This window comes from Myotis brandtii, unplaced genomic scaffold (assembly GCF_000412655.1).
Source record: "Myotis brandtii unplaced genomic scaffold, ASM41265v1 scaffold967, whole genome shotgun sequence".
Lineage (NCBI taxonomy): Eukaryota > Metazoa > Chordata > Mammalia > Chiroptera > Vespertilionidae > Myotis > Myotis brandtii.
In genome coordinates this window covers 249,474-268,654 of record NW_005372006.1, presented here as the reverse complement: position 1 = coordinate 268,654, position 19,181 = coordinate 249,474, and the positions used below count along the sequence as shown (strand labels likewise).

Sequence of the window (19,181 nt, the reverse complement as noted above, 5' to 3'; positions counted from 1 at the left end):
CTTTTGTGAGCCATATGGTCTCTGATGCAATCCCTGAACTCTGCCAGTGAAGTGCAAAAACTACTACAGACGCTACTTAAATGACTGGGCATGACTCTGTTCCAACAAGAATTTATTTTCAAAAACAAACCACAGGCCACAGTTGGTTCACAGGCTATAGTTTACCAACCCTTCACCTAGAAGACCAGACTTTCTCTCAATTTCTCCATTCCAGGAAGGTTTAACTATTAATTCAGTAAAAGAATTTACTAATGGTAGAGACCAATATTAGAATGATACACTTTATAAATAAAGACAAACTATGGAATGTTTTCTCTTGAGGTCTTTAGGGGTAAAACTGACTAATAACAGAGGGAAAAAGATGATCTCTCCAGAGATGTTTCAAGTGTAGGATATGACAAAGTTGAAATGGATTATTTCTTCCATGTAGCAAAGCAAAGATTCCAAATAACAGTTTAAGAAGTTTGACATCCACAGACAGTCTAAGACTGTTCTATATTAGGGCAGGAACACAGTGAGGTAATCAAACCTTTCATTACACATATTAACACTAACAATTAATTCTATGTATTAGCTGATGTTCCTTACTACCACCTAACACAAGGCTTCACCAGGAAGGTTAAAAGGCATTTATGGTAACAGCAATATAACTACTGCAACTGGTAGTATACAATGATAACCTCCTGAACAAGAATATACAGCAGCCCTCAATACCTCCGTATGTTCCAAGAACACAGAATATAGAATAAAGAAACAAACATCTCAAAACTTGATGAAGCAACAACTACACACTTGCCCTCAATACCTCTATCATTTTGGTCACATGCACCCAGCAATTCAGAAATCCCAGGCATATTTATGCATCAGAAAAGAGCCTGGGGCAGGGGTGGATGAGTATGTCTTAAAACAAAGTTGGTGACTGATCTGATTATTTAATATAAGGCCGGAACACAATTATACAGAGAAATATATTAAATATAGTATACCTAAGGTCATGTGATACCCCTACAAATAAAAAGTCAATAATTTAAAATTTTGCTGATATAAGAATAAATAGAATACATGCCATCCAGGGATGCAAACTTATCAGGAAAGTTTAACAGGAAGCTAATCATGAGGAAACAAATTTAGAATGTAGGATACCTTACAAGACAATTGGCTTGGATTCTTCAAAGAAGTAAATGTGCTGAAAAATAAAGGTAGAAAAAATGGATCTAGATGAAAGGAGACTAGAGACTCCTAACATATTGTCGATGATCCTTTCTTGAATCCTGTTTCAAAAAAGACATTAAGGACATTTTGGGGGCAATTTATATAAGAGACTTCTTATTCTTAACAGGTATACGCTGAATTAAATATTCAGAGATGAAATGTCATGATATTTGCCACTTTCAAATGGCTCAAGAAAAAGTATACATTAATATATAGATAAAGCAGGTGTCATGAAATATTAAGTGGTAAATCCAGATAAAATTATTCATCTATTAATCTTTCAACTTGTCCATTTGAAATTTTTCAAATTTAAAATTTTGAGTGCAGGGAGACTCTCTCAGGATAGAGTCTCATTTCGGATCCTTTTTACAGGATATAAACAGATCCTTACCATCTATTCCAGCCTCATTACTCCTTACATCTCATTACTCTCTTAGTACCAAACTATGTCACTGAGGCCTGCTTTCCCCAGCTGAGCAAATTTTATCAAGAATCAGCTCAGAAGTCATTTTCTTCAGGTAAATTTTCCTGACTTCCCAGGGTATGATAAGGACCCTATAATAATATTCTGTGTTCTATTACCACGTAGTAATTTTCAACTAGTTTGTTTTGCTTACCAGACTGTAATGTCTCGAGGTTCTAGTATAACCCTGGCATATGGTAGGCTTTCTGCACATGAAACACTAGTGGTAGATGAAGAGATGAGTTGTAATAAGCCCTCCAGAGCCAGGAATCATGTAAAATCCACAGATATACGGAGGGAGGGATGCAACTGTCCCAGGCATAAGGTCAGGCCATTTACATATACCATGTCTTTCAGGTAGGTAGTATCAGGGTAGGCTTTTTTGTTTGTGGCTTGTTTTAAGAATAGTTTATTGATCTTTAGAGAGAGAGAGGAAGGGAGAAGAGAGAAACATTGATATAAGAGCGTAACACCAGGACTGCCTCCTGTATGCCCCCTACCGGGCATCGAGCTGGCAACCTGGGTATGTGCCCTGATCAGGAATCCAACCGGCAACCTTTTGGTGCACAGAACGATGCCCAACCAAGTGACCACATCGGCCAGGGCTCAGAGTAGTTTTTGAAAGAATGATTCCTGTCTGTCCTTGTCTGTAACTTTAGTGCCCTGTCCAATGTCACAGGGCAGTTTGTCCTCAGAGCACTCGCCTGCTCTGTGCTCTACATCATGCTGCCTCTGCTTATTAGCCATGAACAAGTCATTTCAGCTCCAAGTCAGTTCTCACAGTACAACTGGGAATAGTTCCTGTTCTGCCTGTTTTACAACACTGTCAAAAATAACAAATGAAAATTACTTAAGCAAACAGTGAACAAAAAGGCACTGAATAAACAGTCCTCCGTAGAACAGCATTGTTTTCTCCATCAACTCATCCTCTCTCTAGCTTTCCAAGGTTCCTCTGGTCCTTAACTGGCTAAAGACCAAAAGAAGATTAACCTTAGGTACCTCAGCTGACTTTGGGGGTGAGGGTAAGGGGTACATAGGCTTATATCTTTAGTGTCTCCATTATACAGAGAATCTACCACAAAATCAAGTCCCTAATTCACAATAAGAACAATTAGGCTTTTGCCATTTACTAAAAACCTGTTATTCTAGTCAGTTAATGGAAAGTATGACATGAAATAATTAATAGTACATTTCCCCTACTTCTTTGGAAAACTTAAAATAAAAGATTATTTCTTATCTAGGATACAATTTTAAATTACATGGATTACACAAATGAAAGGAAAAGGTAAATACCATACAACTATGAAGCTTACACAGAGCCCCTTACGCCAAGGGGAAAAAAAAAATCCAAAACAAGGCCGCAAAGACTAGGCTAAGAAGGCAAACAATGGGTATATACTGAGAACTTTTCTTCTTACTTTCCAACCTCGATAAGATAAAAGTCAAAATGCTAAATTCATTTTTAGCTTTAAAAACACAGTTTCTTGGTTCTGTTAGGTCAGCTTACAATCACATGCTTCTGGGGCACCATGCAATATAAACATGTTTGAAGGCATATACTCAAAAATTTATAGTAGTTTCACAAATTCTAAGCTACAATTTTATTCCCCATATTAAAGATCAGAGTTAGCATAGAGACAAGCTCACAGATTTGATATCTAATCTTTGGTTCCAATTGTTCCACCTGTTATCTAGCCCTCTAAAAAAACAAAACAACAACAATGACAACACTTTGAGGTCTCAATCCACTTTACGCAAAGAAAGCTTTATGAAAAGCCTGAACATGAATTTAAACATTAAGGAGAAAATGAGAAACGTTAGGTGTGTGAAGTAGGAAATGTTAATTTCATGCACTTAGGAACACACACTCACACCCCACAGTAGTAGAAGCAGTAGAAGAGGAAAACACTACATGTGTAGGGGTAGAAATATTTGTTACATCATGATGCTGGCTGGCGATGGAGGGTTGCCGCCTTAGAGCCCCCTGAATGGAACTTCCACTCTGGAAAGCATTCACTACATCCATCTGCAAGGAATCAGAGATTGTGACAGCTTGCTCAGCAAGAGAGAGAGAGAACAAGAGAAAGGACCATTCCATCTATCAACATATAAAAAGTAAAGAAAAAAAGGCACTTTTTACAGAGCAGATAAATAGGCAAGAGTAGTATTTTGTGATGAAGGGGGGGGGGGAAGCTAGGAAAAAAGGAGCTTAGGGGCATATAGACACATTCTTTCATGATCAGTTAAAACTTTCACTCATTCCAGGTAACAGAATTATTTTTCAAAATAGTAAGTTTTGTGGGTTGGGAGGGCTAGAAAGGAAGTTAAGGAGTGTTCAAACCTCCTCCCCAATTCCAAAGCCCTGGCTGGCTCCCATACCCATCACCTCTCCTACCTCTCTCCAGGCCCATACCTGCGTCTGGATTCTGTTCAGACCTCTAAACCACAAGATCTGGCCACGCCGCAACTCCCTCTCAGCGTGATCAATCTCTTCCACGTCCTCTGCTAACTCCTCCTCAGGTATTTCTTCCTTTTGGGTTCCATGACCAGCTTCTTTTAGGAATTTTAAACGGCTAGTTGGAATTGTTGAAATAAGCTACAACACAGGGGAAAGAACTTGAAATAAATCATATCAAGTACAATTAAACTGATCAACTTTAGTACAAAGGGAATGAAAAGGTGCAAGTGTAACTAATTAACTTCAGCAATGAAGCAATGAGATCCTATCCATCAGAGGCTTTTTTTCTAAAAACAAAAATAATCCTCTCTTAGCTGCACCAAAGATTTAAGTCTGAGGGTAAAAGTGTTCCTGAATGGAAATAACCTGATTACAATTTTTCATACTTTAGGACATTCATGATGGTAAATTTTAAAACCATTCTTTGACATGTATTTACTTGAACTCATATTAGTTATATTTATTTCAGATAAAATAAAAATGGCAAATAGTCTTAATAGATGAAAAAAATTGTATTTCATTAGTGCTTTAAGAATTCAATGAGAAAAAACATACCCAAATTCCAAAAATCTCCAAGATTAAACTAAAAATAGTGTTTTGTTTATTAAATGCACTTATTTTTATAAAAGAAACTATTTAAAAAATTGTGTTAGCACTGACTGATAATGACACCAAAGAGGAACAGATGCCCCAGAAAACATAAAGGATATAAAAACACAAACAAATATTTATTAACATATAGATGTTAGCAGCCATTCCTTAAAGAAGTCAGGCTTATCAAAGGGAAACAAGCATGCAATCAGAATAAAAACTGCTTAGGGAATTTCTAGGCTATCCACCTCATTTCACAGAGGTGAAACAGGCTCATCAGAGTCCGGGAGGAGACTTGCTCATGGAGTGACTAAGACCCTAGGTCGCCTAAGCACCAAATCAGTGCTTTCTACCATCGCACTTAAATTCAATAGACAATGTCAACCAAAGAAGGTAACTGATGCCTGTTGGGTATGTATGCTATACTGAATTTCCTCTTCCTGAAATTAGCCAGATTTGGGGTGAGATTGTGGGTTCTGTTCTGCCTATGAGAGAACATTACATAATAATTAGAATGGTAATGAAAAAAGAAAGGTGGGCCAAGTATGGAACCACTTAAAAGAAGATCTCTATTAATGAGGCATTCAAAATGAGTAAGAGAAACCTCAGAACCTAGAAGCACAATTAAAAAAAAAAAAAAGGTGAGACAAAAGATTAACTTCAAGAAAAACCTGGAAGTTGTCTTGCAGAACGACAATAAATTAGTTCGCACAAGTTACACACCATAACATGATGTTAACCTTCATTTATAAAAACGTTAGTATAGATTCTCTACCAGTTAATTTTATAGTAATGGTAATGGGCTTCAAATGAACATACACACCATTAACACTTCTCTTTTAAAAATACTGACATGTACTTGCATAATCAAGTCAGCTGCCTATAATAAAGACGAGGTATATCTCATTTTTCAGGCATTGTATTTTATATACACACTGTTAAAGCCATTCAATTCAAATAATATAAAATGTCATTTTGTGGCCCATTTTTTCCAGATACCATTATTTTATGGAAACATTCTCTACGTAAACTGAAGCTCAAGATTTTTCCTATGCTACATATTGGATTAAAGTACATAAAAAATTATAGTGTAAAGAACATAATATTTTATATTTTTGTACAAATATTTATTCTAAAAATGCAAAAATAAGTCATAGAGCAAAAGATACAGATATTAGAATCCTAACCAGTTACAAATGCATTATAATAATACTGTTGTACAACTTGTTCTAGAAACAAGTTAAAAAACGATGTCAGAAATTTAAATAGTGTTTTATTATACAGGCATAATTGTAATAAACAGCAAGTGACAAATTAAAGCAAATGTTAGATTTAAAAAAACCACATCCCTAAATGCCCCTTTTGCCCTAGAATGGTAACTACTTAGAATCAAGTACAGAACTGCTTAAAGAAAATACATACTGGAAATTTTTTTTTAAAAAAATCACTTAAGGTTTGAACAAGAAATGATGATGTTTTTACCTGGCCCCAGAGTAACGTTCCCATTCCTAGGAATACTGACCATAGCCACTGTTCTATTGAAAGTTCTGAACAACTGAAAGGTTTTCCACCAAACTGCACAATTATTATCTGGAGGAATAATCAAGAGTAAGTTTATTTAAATCTTTTACATTTCACAATTCAGATACTTCAAAAATCACCCAAATTTGTGTCCTCTAAAATTTAAGCTAAACAACCATTATTCTGTTGGTGACATGTATAATATCCACAGCTGAATATAAGACAAATAAAATAAAGTAAAATCCCTTTGTCCAAAATTTTAAATGCAGGTATTATTTCCTGCTTAAATTATGCTTACTAAAAATTAAAGAAAAATAATTCTCATGATCAAAAAGTTAACTTTATACTGATTTTCAATATAATCTCAATAAACTACATTCTTCTGTATTTAGTACAACTCTAAATAATTTATGCCTTTCCATAAGAGATAGTACTTTTGTAGAGAAGACTGTATGGAAAAATGAACATAATATTCAATCTTTTTTACTTTCCTTCTAATTGCTATTCACTCCTGGTTAATAGTTAGATGTTAGGACAAATATATGGACTGTTAGAGAAGAAAAGCAAGTTGCAAGTTCTATGAAATATGTGCTAACACAGGTGGTATACCCTCAGAAATTTGCTTTCCCTTATAAAAAGTCCAATGATCTGCATAAATAAAATTCATTATTACAGTGATTATGTTTCCCTACTTATTTTAAAGAACCTAAAACAGTGTATATAGGAATATTAAGAGTTAAGCAACATTATTCACCCTCTTTTTGATATGGCAGTTAGTAGTTGCCAAATATTGGTATTAAAAAGAATCATTTTGGTATTAACAGTTTTTAAACTTTATTTTTGAAAGCTATGAAATCTAGTCTTTGTAGCTGTACTTTATTCCAAACTCAAGTGATATGTACTGGTCAGTTCTACTATTCTTAAAGTCAAGATTATTTGTATCCTTGTACAAATAGATTCCCAACTGTGTTTTTTTTAGTAGCCCAACCAGTTGATTATAAATGATTTGGCAATTTTGCCTGGATTTTAAGAGAGATATCTATAACAATTTTCTCTTGTGTACCACAAAAATGAGCATAGAAAAAAACTCCACATTTCTTTGTGCTTTTTCAATTTAAAAAAGAATTTAAACAGTACCTTTTTTTAGTATAATGAGGCAAGTGAAAAGGATATTAAGATGTTGGGGAAACAAATGATTAATATGTTTAGTTATGTGGCATAAGAAATAATAATCTTTTATTTTAGAGTTGAAAGAAATAAAATTGTCTAATTAATAGTGGAATTTACTTCTAAAAATAAGTTTCCATATTCTTTAATATACTGCTTAGATGGACTACTACTGATTGTGTATTTCACTGTACTGAAGCACTTCCTAAATGTGTACTAAGGGAATCTAGCATTAGGTGTTGCCTTCTAAATTTAGAAGGGGCTGGATTATACAAAGTTCAACCGGTTTCTTGACTGAAGGATTTTCCAAAGCCTCTGAACTGTTAATTTAAAAAAAGAAAAGAAAAGCAACAGCTCAAATTTGAGTGTTTTCTTGCAAACACCAAGCTCAGAGCTTCAAGTGCAGTATCTCTCTTAATGCTTTAGTTAGTTCTATGACATGACCTAATTAATATTAATGTCCCTATTTCACAGACAAAGAAATCATAGCTTGTTGAGGTCACACAACTACTGAGGCAGCACTCTGCTGTGACCCCAGAACTGATGGACCCCTGTGTTCATCTCATAAGCGTTATGAGCATAAGCATCATCTTATAAGCATAAGCATTAAGAATCTCCAAGAGGTAAGCAGAACAGGCAATATTTCCTAACCTTATTGAGATAACAACTTAAAAGATTAGTGTTTCATAGAACATACTTTGAAAACACTGGGTTTTGTGTCAATTACTACCAAGTAGAAAAGAAACTAAAAATATTTACAAAGAGTTAAGGATTATTATGTACTTCATGATCTGTCAAAAAAAAAAAAAGTAAAAATAAGAATCAGCTGGTAAATAAGAGACAAATTAACTTAAATATAATGTACTAGAGGCCCGGTGCACAAATTCTTGCAAGAGTGGGGTCCAGCCGGCCCACCCTGATCAAGCTGATGGGGCCAGGCCAGCCAGGGGAGCGACTGTGGGCGGTTGGTTGGCTGGCCAGCCCCACCTCCTGGTTGAACTCCCAGTCGAACTCCCAGTTCAGGGTACAATTTGTATATTAGCTTTTTATTGTATATGATGATAAGGTGAAGTCCTTTAGGTACCTCAGATCTACAATCAAGATTTTGGCTATTCTATGTACATTAAGGTTCATGTTTCCTACTCAGCTTACAGTCTACAAAGTGCTATTCAAAGTGCTAATCCATGACAAGAGGATAAAGAACACACACTAGAGTTTAAATCAATGCCCTATTTGCACAGTGCTGCTGCCGCTACTACTACTAAAAATAACACCCCTCCCTTCCCTGCAACACCACAAAAAACAAAAAAAACAAAACTCTCATCTGAAATACACAGAGTGAGTAGTGAAGTTGTTCATTTATATTCTGGCCCGTGCTCCTCATCTCACTGTGGACTTGCAATAAAGTGGCTGTGGACCAGTGGCTGGCCCACAGACCACACTGAGTAGCACTGGCATGTTTATAAGGCACTAGAGAGTGACACCCTACATGAACTGTTTGAGGCATATCAACCTTTGTCAGGATTTGCTTGATACAGAGATATAGGCAGTTACATTTTTGTAATTCCTGTATTTTAATAAATCTAATTTTGTAGCAAGTAAATGCTAAAACTTTAGCATGTTATGAACAATGATTTTTGTAAAATCTAAATAAAATATTTCATAAACGATGTAACAAGTAGGCATCACCTCTCCTAAAACTTATAGAAATTGAAAGCTAACAGAAATAGGTTTTACAGAAATAATTAAGTTGAGGGTTTTCGTTTCAGTATCCATAGTGCACAAGGTATAGGCTGAATAAAATGCATAAAAAGCTCACTTTTTAATTTGAAATCTTACCGCATTTACTGACTTCCTGGTGTAATTATGTACCATTCATTTACCTGTTCTGATCCCAGATCCAACTATACAATCATTTACACAAAAGAATACCACAAAATACAAGATGATATAAAAACATAGCTATAATACATGGTGATATAAAATCACCATATGCAAAGTCATCATTAGTTTTGTTCTTAGAATGATTTCTGAAAAATGGGGACATTTTCAGTACTTCCTATTCATTCCCAATTGCACTCCTCACACCCCATTCTCTACTCTCTCTTCTGCCTTGTTTTGACATTACAAAATGAAATACTGACATGTCCAACTCAGAATGCAGCCATTCATAATCACATGGAATCTAAACATTCACTTTAAACCTTTTATTATTTTAACATATAATTTAAACTATAGAAATAAACTGCTATTATCTGCTAAAAGCAATTAAGCAAGCCTAAAAGTAAACTATAAAATTTACCTTAAATAGTATCAAAATAATAAGAGTTTTGATAATAATGTTATAGAATGAAACAATCAGAATTAGACTGTGAGATATCACAACCACAGAACCCATAGTGCAATTAAAGTAGCATTAGCTTAAATTAACATACTCTTCTCATATGTAGAATTTCAGGAAACGGCAATTTTTCACTTGAGTTATGATATTTAAAACTTGTTAAATGTCATCAAAGCAATACACAGAAGCCCCACACATTACAGTCAAGTAATTTCTGGAACAAGCCGCCTGTTTACCTAATATCTCCCACATAATAATCAAATTTGAAACTATCTTTTCCAATTACCCACCTGTACCACAAAAGTGCCTAAAACAATTGTGCAGAAGATGATATTATTAAAGATTCCTTCAAACACATTTCTTTCACCATGAATTTTCCGGGCATTTATTTCGTTGAAAAGTTGCATCAGCACAAATGTATTAAAAACAATAGTGTAATGTTCCGAAGGAGGTGCATGCAAAGGAGCATTTCTTCCACTATCAATATCAAAAAACTTTTCTCCTGAAAGAATGAAAGATTATTATTTTGTAATTGTCATACAAAATCATTTAACATTTTCAAGGAGGTACGCAACAATAAAACCTAGCCAGACCTTTATTTGATGCCCAAATGACAGCATAGAAAGAGTTGGAAGGGATCTGGGATTATCTAATTCTCTCTCGTGTTTTATAGATGAGCAAACTGAAGGCCCCAAAAACTATTATGACATACGACAGATCACCTACCTAAGTTAGTGGCAGAGTCAGGACAAGCAATCAGGACTCCTTTTACTCCCACCCCACTATCTCTCATACTGCTCCCCTGTCTTCCCCCCGCCAATGTACTAAGCATACACTGATAAAGAGGAGAAATTAAAGGTAAATGAGGAGTCAAAGAGAGCACAACTTATGTTCTTGAAAAACTGGTAACAAATAATCATCTGAAATATTAGCTTAGAAACAACTGAAGCTTTATCAGGCATTGAATTCTTACCAGCAAACAAGAGTGTAAAGACTACTACCAGTTGATAGAATGCATGACCCAAAATGTTCTTCATCATCGTGCGTGAGATGAGAGGTTTATTTCTACCATAAGGTTTCCGAAGCAGGAGAGATTCAGTGGGGGGTTCAGTTGCCAGAGCCAGGGAAGCGAGCGTATCCATTATGAGGTTTACCCACAGCATCTGCACAGCTTTAAGTGGCGAATCCTAGAAAAGACAGATTTCCTGATAGACATTCACAACTATTCAGGGACTCAGCAATTCTCAGGAAGCATTTTGTATTTAAAAACTTAAAGAACAGAACTGGATTGCACTTTTATAGTCATTAACCTAAAATATTAAGCTTCAATCTATTTAAATATTCAAGTACTTTTAAAGGCATGTTATACACATATTTGCTTTAAAATAAGCAAGCTTTAATGAACAAATTGTCCACCTACTTGAGTAATACAGGCGCCTGTAAAAGCAACAATCACTGCTACGACATTAACAGTAAGCTGGAACTGAAGGAATTTTGAGATGCTGTCATAGACATTTCGTCCCCACATAACTGCTTTAACAATACTTGTAAAGTTATCATCTGTGAGAATGATATCAGACGCTTCTTTAGCTACATCAGTTCCAGCGATGCCCTATTAAAAAAAATTTCACAGATCAGACTAAAGGTTTAAAATATAATTTTTAATATTCAAAAGGATAATATTCAATTGATCAACTACAAACCACCATTGTACTTAATAATTACTGACTCATATTTACTATAAAAGAAGGTAACATAGTTATTCTAAGATACCATCTCTCAGAAATTCGATCTTAGGAGAAATCAAAAATAAAAAAGGTTTGAAAATAAAGTTTAAATTGGGTTTAAAAAAGAGGAATGGACACAAGCATTACTCCAGTTCCTTCCAAAAGTCACACACAAAAAATATATTTAAAAATAAAAACTCAAAGACAAAATTAGTGGGAAAGAAGATACTGCAAGAGAATCTTAACACATTGCGGATCACGAGAATTCTTACTTCATATTACACAGTGTTTTACAAAGTATCATACTTTAAAATGTTTTTTGTACTTGTTCAATAGAAACTTATCTGGCCACTGGGTAAAGCTAGCAATAAAACCACTGGTCCGCTCAAGAGGTTGAAAAGCAGATAGCCAAATATTAAGTAACATTAGCAGACCTCCAGAAAACTGAATCCAAAGCCAACAGTAGGGAAAGCAGAGACATAGCTGGGTTTTTTTTTTTTACACCACAGACCTCTCTTATATAAGCTCAGGACTTGGCAGCACAGGTAGAACTGGCAGTAAGGGTGAAGGTATGATTAAAAATAGGAGGATTTATCGAAAGTCTACCGAAGACACTGAAGAAGTACTTAGATGGTCCAACCTAAGAACAATAATGTCCATCAGCCCTAGCTGGTTTGGCTCAGTGGATAGAGGGTCAGCCTGCGAACTGAAGGGTCCCAAGGTTCGATTCCGGTCAAGGGCACATGCCTGGGTTGTGGGCTCGATCTCCAGAAGGGGGCATGCAGGAAACAGCTCATCCATGATTCTTTCTCATCATTGACGTTTCTATCTCTCTCTCTCTCCCTTCCTCTATGAAATCAATAAAAATATATTTAAAAAAATAATGTCCATCAATGGTAGGATGGGATGGATCAATGTCATGAATTAAAAAAAAGAGAGAACTATACTATCTACAACACAGATGAACCTCACAAGCATAATAACACAGGAAGCTGGACTCATTATGATTCTTCTGTACAAAGTTCAAAAACAGATTAAAGTAACCTTCAGAATACTGATTATCTTTGCAGAGAGACAGGGTAATCATTAGAAGTGAGTGTGGTTGAGGTGCCTGGGGTATAGGTAATACTCTATTCCTTGCCTTGCATAGTTCAGGTTTGTTCACGTGTGATAATCTAGTCAGTTGTATACTTATGACTCAGGCACTTTTCTGTATGTGTGCTATATGTTAATAACAAAGTGATAAGAAAGCTAGATCCTCAGAGCCCCTTCCCAAGTCCACACAACCAGGTAATTTGCCACTCCCTCTGATATGGCAAAAAAACTGCCTGCTAATTTACAGAGAATGTCTGGACTGAAGGGTACCAAGCACTGTTGAGTACAGGGTGTTATACTGAAGGAAAAAAAAAAAAAAAAAAAAAGGGAGCCCAGCTGGTGTGGCTCAGTTGGTTGAATGTTGTCCCATGCACCAGGAGGTTGCAGGTTCGATTCCCAGTCAGGGCACATGCCCAGGATGCTGGCTTGATCCCTAATAGGGGGAGTGCAGGAGGCAGCCCATCAATGAATGTTTTTTTCTCTCTCTCCCTCTCCCTTCCTCTCTCTGAAATAAATAAAAACATTTTTTTTAAAGGGACCCGGTTTAGGAGTACCTGTGTTTAATGAATGCTGAGACTTTTACTTTTCCTTCTCTACCTGTTTCCCAGGATACCAGTATTCAGGACTGCTTTCTAGGCAGCAGATTTGAAGACTCTTTTCTGGGAAATCTGATCATCTTAAGAGAAAGACCTAAAAATACTGCAAATCAAGGTACCCTAAGAAGTGAAATGACTAAGCCAGATCCCTTCACAGAGAAGCTTCTGGTTGACAAATCCCACCTAAAGGCCCAAGACTTTCCAGCTTTTCAACTTTACGCTAGCAAAGCACTAACCTGAAAGACAGAGACTAAACCAAAAGGATAGTGGAGACAGAGTCTACAGAGACAAACTCATTAAAAAAAAAATTAAATGTTTAGAAAGCTAAAAGGCACATCAATGAGATAAAAACAGGATGTTAAGATGAGAACAAAAACTCAGAGATCCAAAAACAACTCTTGGAAATTAAATATGACTCATAAATGAAAAATAAGTTGAGGAAATAGCCCTGGAAATATAGCAAGACAACAAAGGTATGGTAAACAGGAAAAAAAAGACACAAAAACAAAATAAAATGTCCAAGAAGTAAAAAAAAAAAAAAATCAGGGGAATAGTGCACAAAGAAGGAACAGGTGTCAGGGAGAAGTTGGTGATGAATCAGTGTTAAATACATAGAAAACCTAAGCAAAAATAAATAAAACGAAAAAGAAAGTGAATGAAAAAGACAACTTACAGGAATAAAAAAAGTTGTACAAGGAAATAAAAGGAACTATATTTATCTATCCAAAATTATAATTCTGATAGCAGAATGACAGGGTAGGTAGTGTGCATGAATGTGTACTGGGGTCGATGTCCTGTGTGTGTGTCTGTGTATGTGTGCATGTGGAAGTGCTAACTCCTGTTACTTAATGAAAAGGCAATAGCAAATGCTTTATGTTAAAAAAAATAAATCAAAAAGCACTATAATCATGTCATTTCGATATATGAAGGCAAACAGTTAAAATAGTTGGTTTTCTTTAGTGAAAACAATGAGACTAGATGAAATGTTATGTGGTAGGAGACTTAGGTATTTGATTTTTTAAATGCTATGCATTTATTGTTTTAATAAACACAAAAACAAAGTTTAAGTCAAGCTTTTCTTGAAATATTCAATGAAGGAACAATTTTAATTTAAAATTTTAATCTCTAGCTCCTAATCTGAATATTTTTACCTTTAATGTGCAACATATTTAACACATCTAAGCCCAAGAGGTTTCCCTGCCTCTAATCATTCTCCTGTCTTTTACAAATGCAAATCTCATCACTTCTTTGTTCAGAATCCTTCAAAATTTCCAGTTATTAAAATAGTCATGGGGATGTAAATGGCAGCAGAGGGAATATAGTTAAAAACATTGTAACAAGTACAAGTAAAAAATGGCAGCAGAGGGAATATAGTTAAAAACATTGTAATAAGCATGTACAAGTCAGATGGTACTAGACTTATGGGGGGGGGAATCACTTTGTAAGGTATATAAATGTCTGATCACTATGTTGTACACCTGAAACTAATATTGTATGTCAAATGTAATTGAAGAATAAACTAAGAAAAACTAGTTCCATAATAAAAAATTTTGGGAAACTTTTCATCAAACAAACAAAAAAAGATAAACAGCTTTTTTATGAGCTTCTGTGAGCTGTATGCTAACATGCAGTGTGTCTCTAAACTAATTTTATTCCATCAGATGTTGCCTGGGAAAGAACAAATTCCTTATCTTCCTATTTCAAGGTCCTCATCAGGTGGGACCACCAGTCAGTCCTGTTTCACATCCCATTTCCCCCACAACAAACCCTCTTCTATCTATGTTAGAACCACAGTCATGAGCTGCATAAAAGTGTTTTGGTCAATGACCACATATATGTAATGGTGGTCCCCTAAAATTATAAGGGCGCTGAAAAACTTCTATTGCCTTGTGACACTGTAGCTGCTGTAATGTCATATGCACACGTTACTCACACATTGGTGGTGATGCTGGTGTAAACAAATCTGTGGGGCCAACTGTATAAAAGGATAGCACATACATTTACATACAATACAGAATACTCTATAATGATAATGGCGTGTTACTGCTTTATGTATTTACTAAAACAGACTTTTTATCGTTATTTTAGAGTGTACTGTTTCTACTTACAAAAAAAACCACTCTGCTATAAAACATGTCATGTTACTCAGCAGCCTCATCCATCTCATGTTGGCCATGTCTCTTGACTACATCATTTTCTCTTGTTCTTGATTTAATCTCCTGTTGTTTTATACAGTAACATGCTGTACAGGTTTGTACCTTGGGAGCAAGAGGCTATACCATCCAGCCTCGGTGTGTAGTAGGCTATGCCATCTAGGTTTGTGTAGGTGCCTGTGATGTTCACACAATGACAAAATGGCCTAACAACACATTCAGACAGAATGTATCCATTTCCACCTTGCTCACTCCTTTTGAAAGGCTGCCACTGTGGTGGTGGTTTAGCCTCAAAATATCAGGACAAATTATTCAAATAAACACTGGTATACATAAATATTCTCTTATCTGAAACCTTTGGGACCAAACTGTATTTCAAAATTCAACCTTTTATATCTTAAAAAGATAATGAGACACATAACTTCTATCACAAATTCTCCAAGAGGGTGTCAGCACCCCACAAAACATATTAATATCTCTACAACGGCTCCAAATATTCATATTAAGATATGAACACTCTCACATCAGGTCAGGATAAAGGTTTGTAGTCAAATGAGTCTGATGCAAATTTAGGAAAACAATGTCAGTTTTCAGATTTTTGGATTTGAGAATTACCATCATGGACCTGTATTGTCCAAAAATAAAACAAAACTAAATTAAAATAAAATACTTAAATTTTCTATGGCACTGAGAGTGCAAAGATTCATTTCAACACTAAAAACTGGGAGTAACAGATTCAAAGATGTAACAACTTAATTTCAATCATTAAACATTTATGTAGCATATGTATTTAATGATGTCCATGTTATAGTACATGCTTTACCATTACTACGGCTACAAGCACCAAAGCACCAGTACAAGATAATAATCCAGTGCTTTAAATAATCAAATCTAAACTGAGAACTTGGCGGGGAGGGGTTCCTATCAAAAAAGACTGCAACCAACCAAAGAACTTGTGTGCATATATGCATAACCCATGGACACAGACAGTAGGGTGGTGAAGGCCTGGGTGGGGGGTAAGGGTGGGTTAGAAGGGATCAATGGGGAAAAAAGGGGACATATGTAATACTTTCAACAATAAAGATTTAATAAAAAAAAACACAAAGAAAATTTAAAAAGATTACATATAATATAAAATGACAATTACTCTTTTCTATTTTTATATAAGCACTTGCAAATTTTTATTTTTAAAACTTAAAAGACTGATACAAAATGAAAACCATGAGATATATTTTGTTTGTCAATTGAACATTTTAAGTTCATATATAAGTGGGGGAAGGTAGAAAAGGGTAAAGGGGGGGATATATGGCGATGGAAGGAGACTTAACTTGAACACTCAATTACTCTAAAGAGACATTTGTAGTTACATGGAAGATTCTCAATTATTTTGTTTTTTTATCTTTAATATATATAACTCTTCTGAGCTTGTCTCCTACTGAATGGGATTGTTGCAAGGTTCAGATGAAATGATAGACACTAAAATGCTTTACAGAGTATAAGGTAAATGTATGATCTTATTACAATTGTTGAAAAGAAGTCATCCTCCACCCAGAGTTCACTGCATTAGTGTATAAACTAATTATATTTATAAATCAATTTAGACTATATAGTATTCTTCACACTAATTTTGAGAGACAATATCTAAAATCAATTGACATTTAGTAAAAAACAGCAAAACAAACAAAAAACCCAGCCAGTAAATAACACCTGAATAGGTAAGCTCCTACCATTGCAAATCCAACATCAGCTTTTTTCAGTGCCGGACCATCATTTGTACCATCACCGGTTACTGCTACAACCTGGCGCTGGTCTGAGACTGTGCTGTCAATTATACCTAAAATACAAGTAAATATTTGGGCTGTAAAAACATTCCCTTTAATTAAAAAGGTGATTCTGCAGACTATCCGGAGGAGTCAATTTTACAGACTCAAGGTTAAAAATAAATAACTAAGCAAACATAAGAAATGGAAACTGCTGAGATATTGGGCGAGGAACAACTCCAGAAACAAAGGTTACATTAGGAGCAATATCCTGTTTTAATCACTGAAGATTAACACATTCACCTAAGGTGTCAAAAAGAAACATATTTAGATTTTATTGGAAAAGATGATATTCATGATTCAACCCAATATTCACCATCTATTACTATTTCAGGACACTGAAATAAAATCTACTTACCTTTAACCAGTGTATGTTTGTCAGTAGGAGATGATCTTGCAAGTACTCGAAGCTTTGGCCAAATCTTGTCTATCCGCTCTTGCTCAATCTATAAATTTTGTCAAAGTTAAAATAAACCCAAATCTAGTTTCATAATCCCAAATTAGTGATCTACGATATGTATCAGTGGTTCTCAAAGTGTGGTTAACAGACTAGCAGCACCAGCAATTCCTGGGAACTTGTTAGAAATGCAAATGCTTGAGGAAGGCCCCGGGTTATCTTATTAAATACTCTGGGGTGGGGCCTACCCATCAATTTGTTTTTAAAAGGTTTCCAAGTAACTCTGAGGCCTACTCACGCTTGAGAAGTACTGCCATATATATAAGATCAAATTTTTAAAATCTCCCCACTGCCTATGAAAATGGAAGCTCCTTAAATTAGCATGAAAAGTTCTGAGACTTTGGGGACCCTTAAGATATATTTCACATCAACCTTTCCAAACTCATCTCCTATTACTCGCTTACACTATTGCATTTCTGAAATTGGCCTAAAATTAAGAAAAATAAGTGCTCACAAATTTGTAGCTTTTCCTAACATGCTTGTGTTTTGCTTGATGAGGTGCTGGCTGCATTTACTCATACTTAATGTCTAACATAGTGCATATTCAATATGCATTTGTTGAATGGAATTTCTAATACATTAAAAACACTTAAAAAATCAAAACCCATACCTCTCCTTTTTCATTTCGTATTCTTCTGTTGAAATCTTTACCTTCTATACATAGGAAATCTTCTCCAGGGTGTAAAATACCACATTTGCTGGCAATAGCCCGAGCAGTATTAATATTATCACCAGTGACCATCCGCACAGTAATTCCAGCCTTCTGACATTTCTTTATTGCATCTGGTACCTGGTTTACATGGAAAGAAGAAATCCATATTACAAAAGAAAATCAGTATTTCCAGAGGGAAAAATCCCCACTGAACAAATATGCATTACCTCATAGTCCCATAAATGATAACTTTAATTCATTTCAATATTCAGTATTTCTTGAATTATTCCCAATAATCTCTTCATTCCTCTTCTACTGCCAGTCCTAGTTCAGGCTTCTTTTTCAGTTGTCAGTCAACTTAACCTGTTTGCATTATTTATTTACTAAAGGTTTTTAAAAGCACCTTTCTCCCTGGCAACCATTAGGCAATTCTTCTCTGGATGGCTTCCTACCTTTCTGGTTTTACTGTCCATACAACACCAGAGTAAATGTTGAGGTTCTTTAGAATTATGGGTAGCTCACCTACTCTCAGATCTTCAATGGCCAACTGTGTGCTAGTAACTTTCAAATCTATATCTTTCCATCTCATTTTGAGAGCTGGAGTCATAGTTTCACAAGAAAAGTGGGCATCAAACTTTGGGTGTCCAAATTTTGTTTTCTAAATCTATAATCTAACAGAAACCTAAGGGTCATCTGACCTCTTCCATCTCCCTTACCCTATATACCTTGATGGGCTATCGATTTTATCTTGTCCCCACTACTTGTTGCTTAAGCTATTGCACCAGCTTTTTAAGTCATATTCCTGTCTTTATGTTTGTTACTCCTTTAAAACATGACATACTTGACAGAAGAGTTCTTTTTCTAATCCATTTTCTTATAAATATTTGACTCTCCTACTGTTGTATTATAAACCATAAAGTTCTCAGTA

The 19,181-nt window shown here is 35.3% G+C and overlaps 1 protein-coding gene across 4 annotated transcripts in view; it reads right to left on the bottom strand.

Moving 5' to 3' along the window:
* Window positions 1-19,181, bottom strand: part of ATP2B1 (ATPase, Ca++ transporting, plasma membrane 1) — a 63,574-nt gene that overhangs the window by 7,542 nt on the left and 36,851 nt on the right. Inside the window, exons 12-20 of one of the 4 annotated variants that reach the window (XM_005886276.2) lie at window positions 18,212-18,391; window positions 17,503-17,590; window positions 17,052-17,158; window positions 11,174-11,365; window positions 10,727-10,940; window positions 10,044-10,255; window positions 6,207-6,314; window positions 4,089-4,271; window positions 3,548-3,701 (exon numbers count right to left, since the gene is read on the bottom strand). In XM_005886276.2, the coding sequence (XP_005886338.1) occupies window positions 3,548-3,701; window positions 4,089-4,271; window positions 6,207-6,314; window positions 10,044-10,255; window positions 10,727-10,940; window positions 11,174-11,365; window positions 17,052-17,158; window positions 17,503-17,590; window positions 18,212-18,391 (1,438 nt within the window). The remainder of the gene's footprint in view (window positions 1-3,547; window positions 3,702-4,088; window positions 4,272-6,206; window positions 6,315-10,043; window positions 10,256-10,726; window positions 10,941-11,173; window positions 11,366-17,051; window positions 17,159-17,502; window positions 17,591-18,211; window positions 18,392-19,181) is intronic. The other 3 variants (XM_005886271.2, XM_005886272.2, XM_005886273.2) reach the window with 3 other exon arrangements.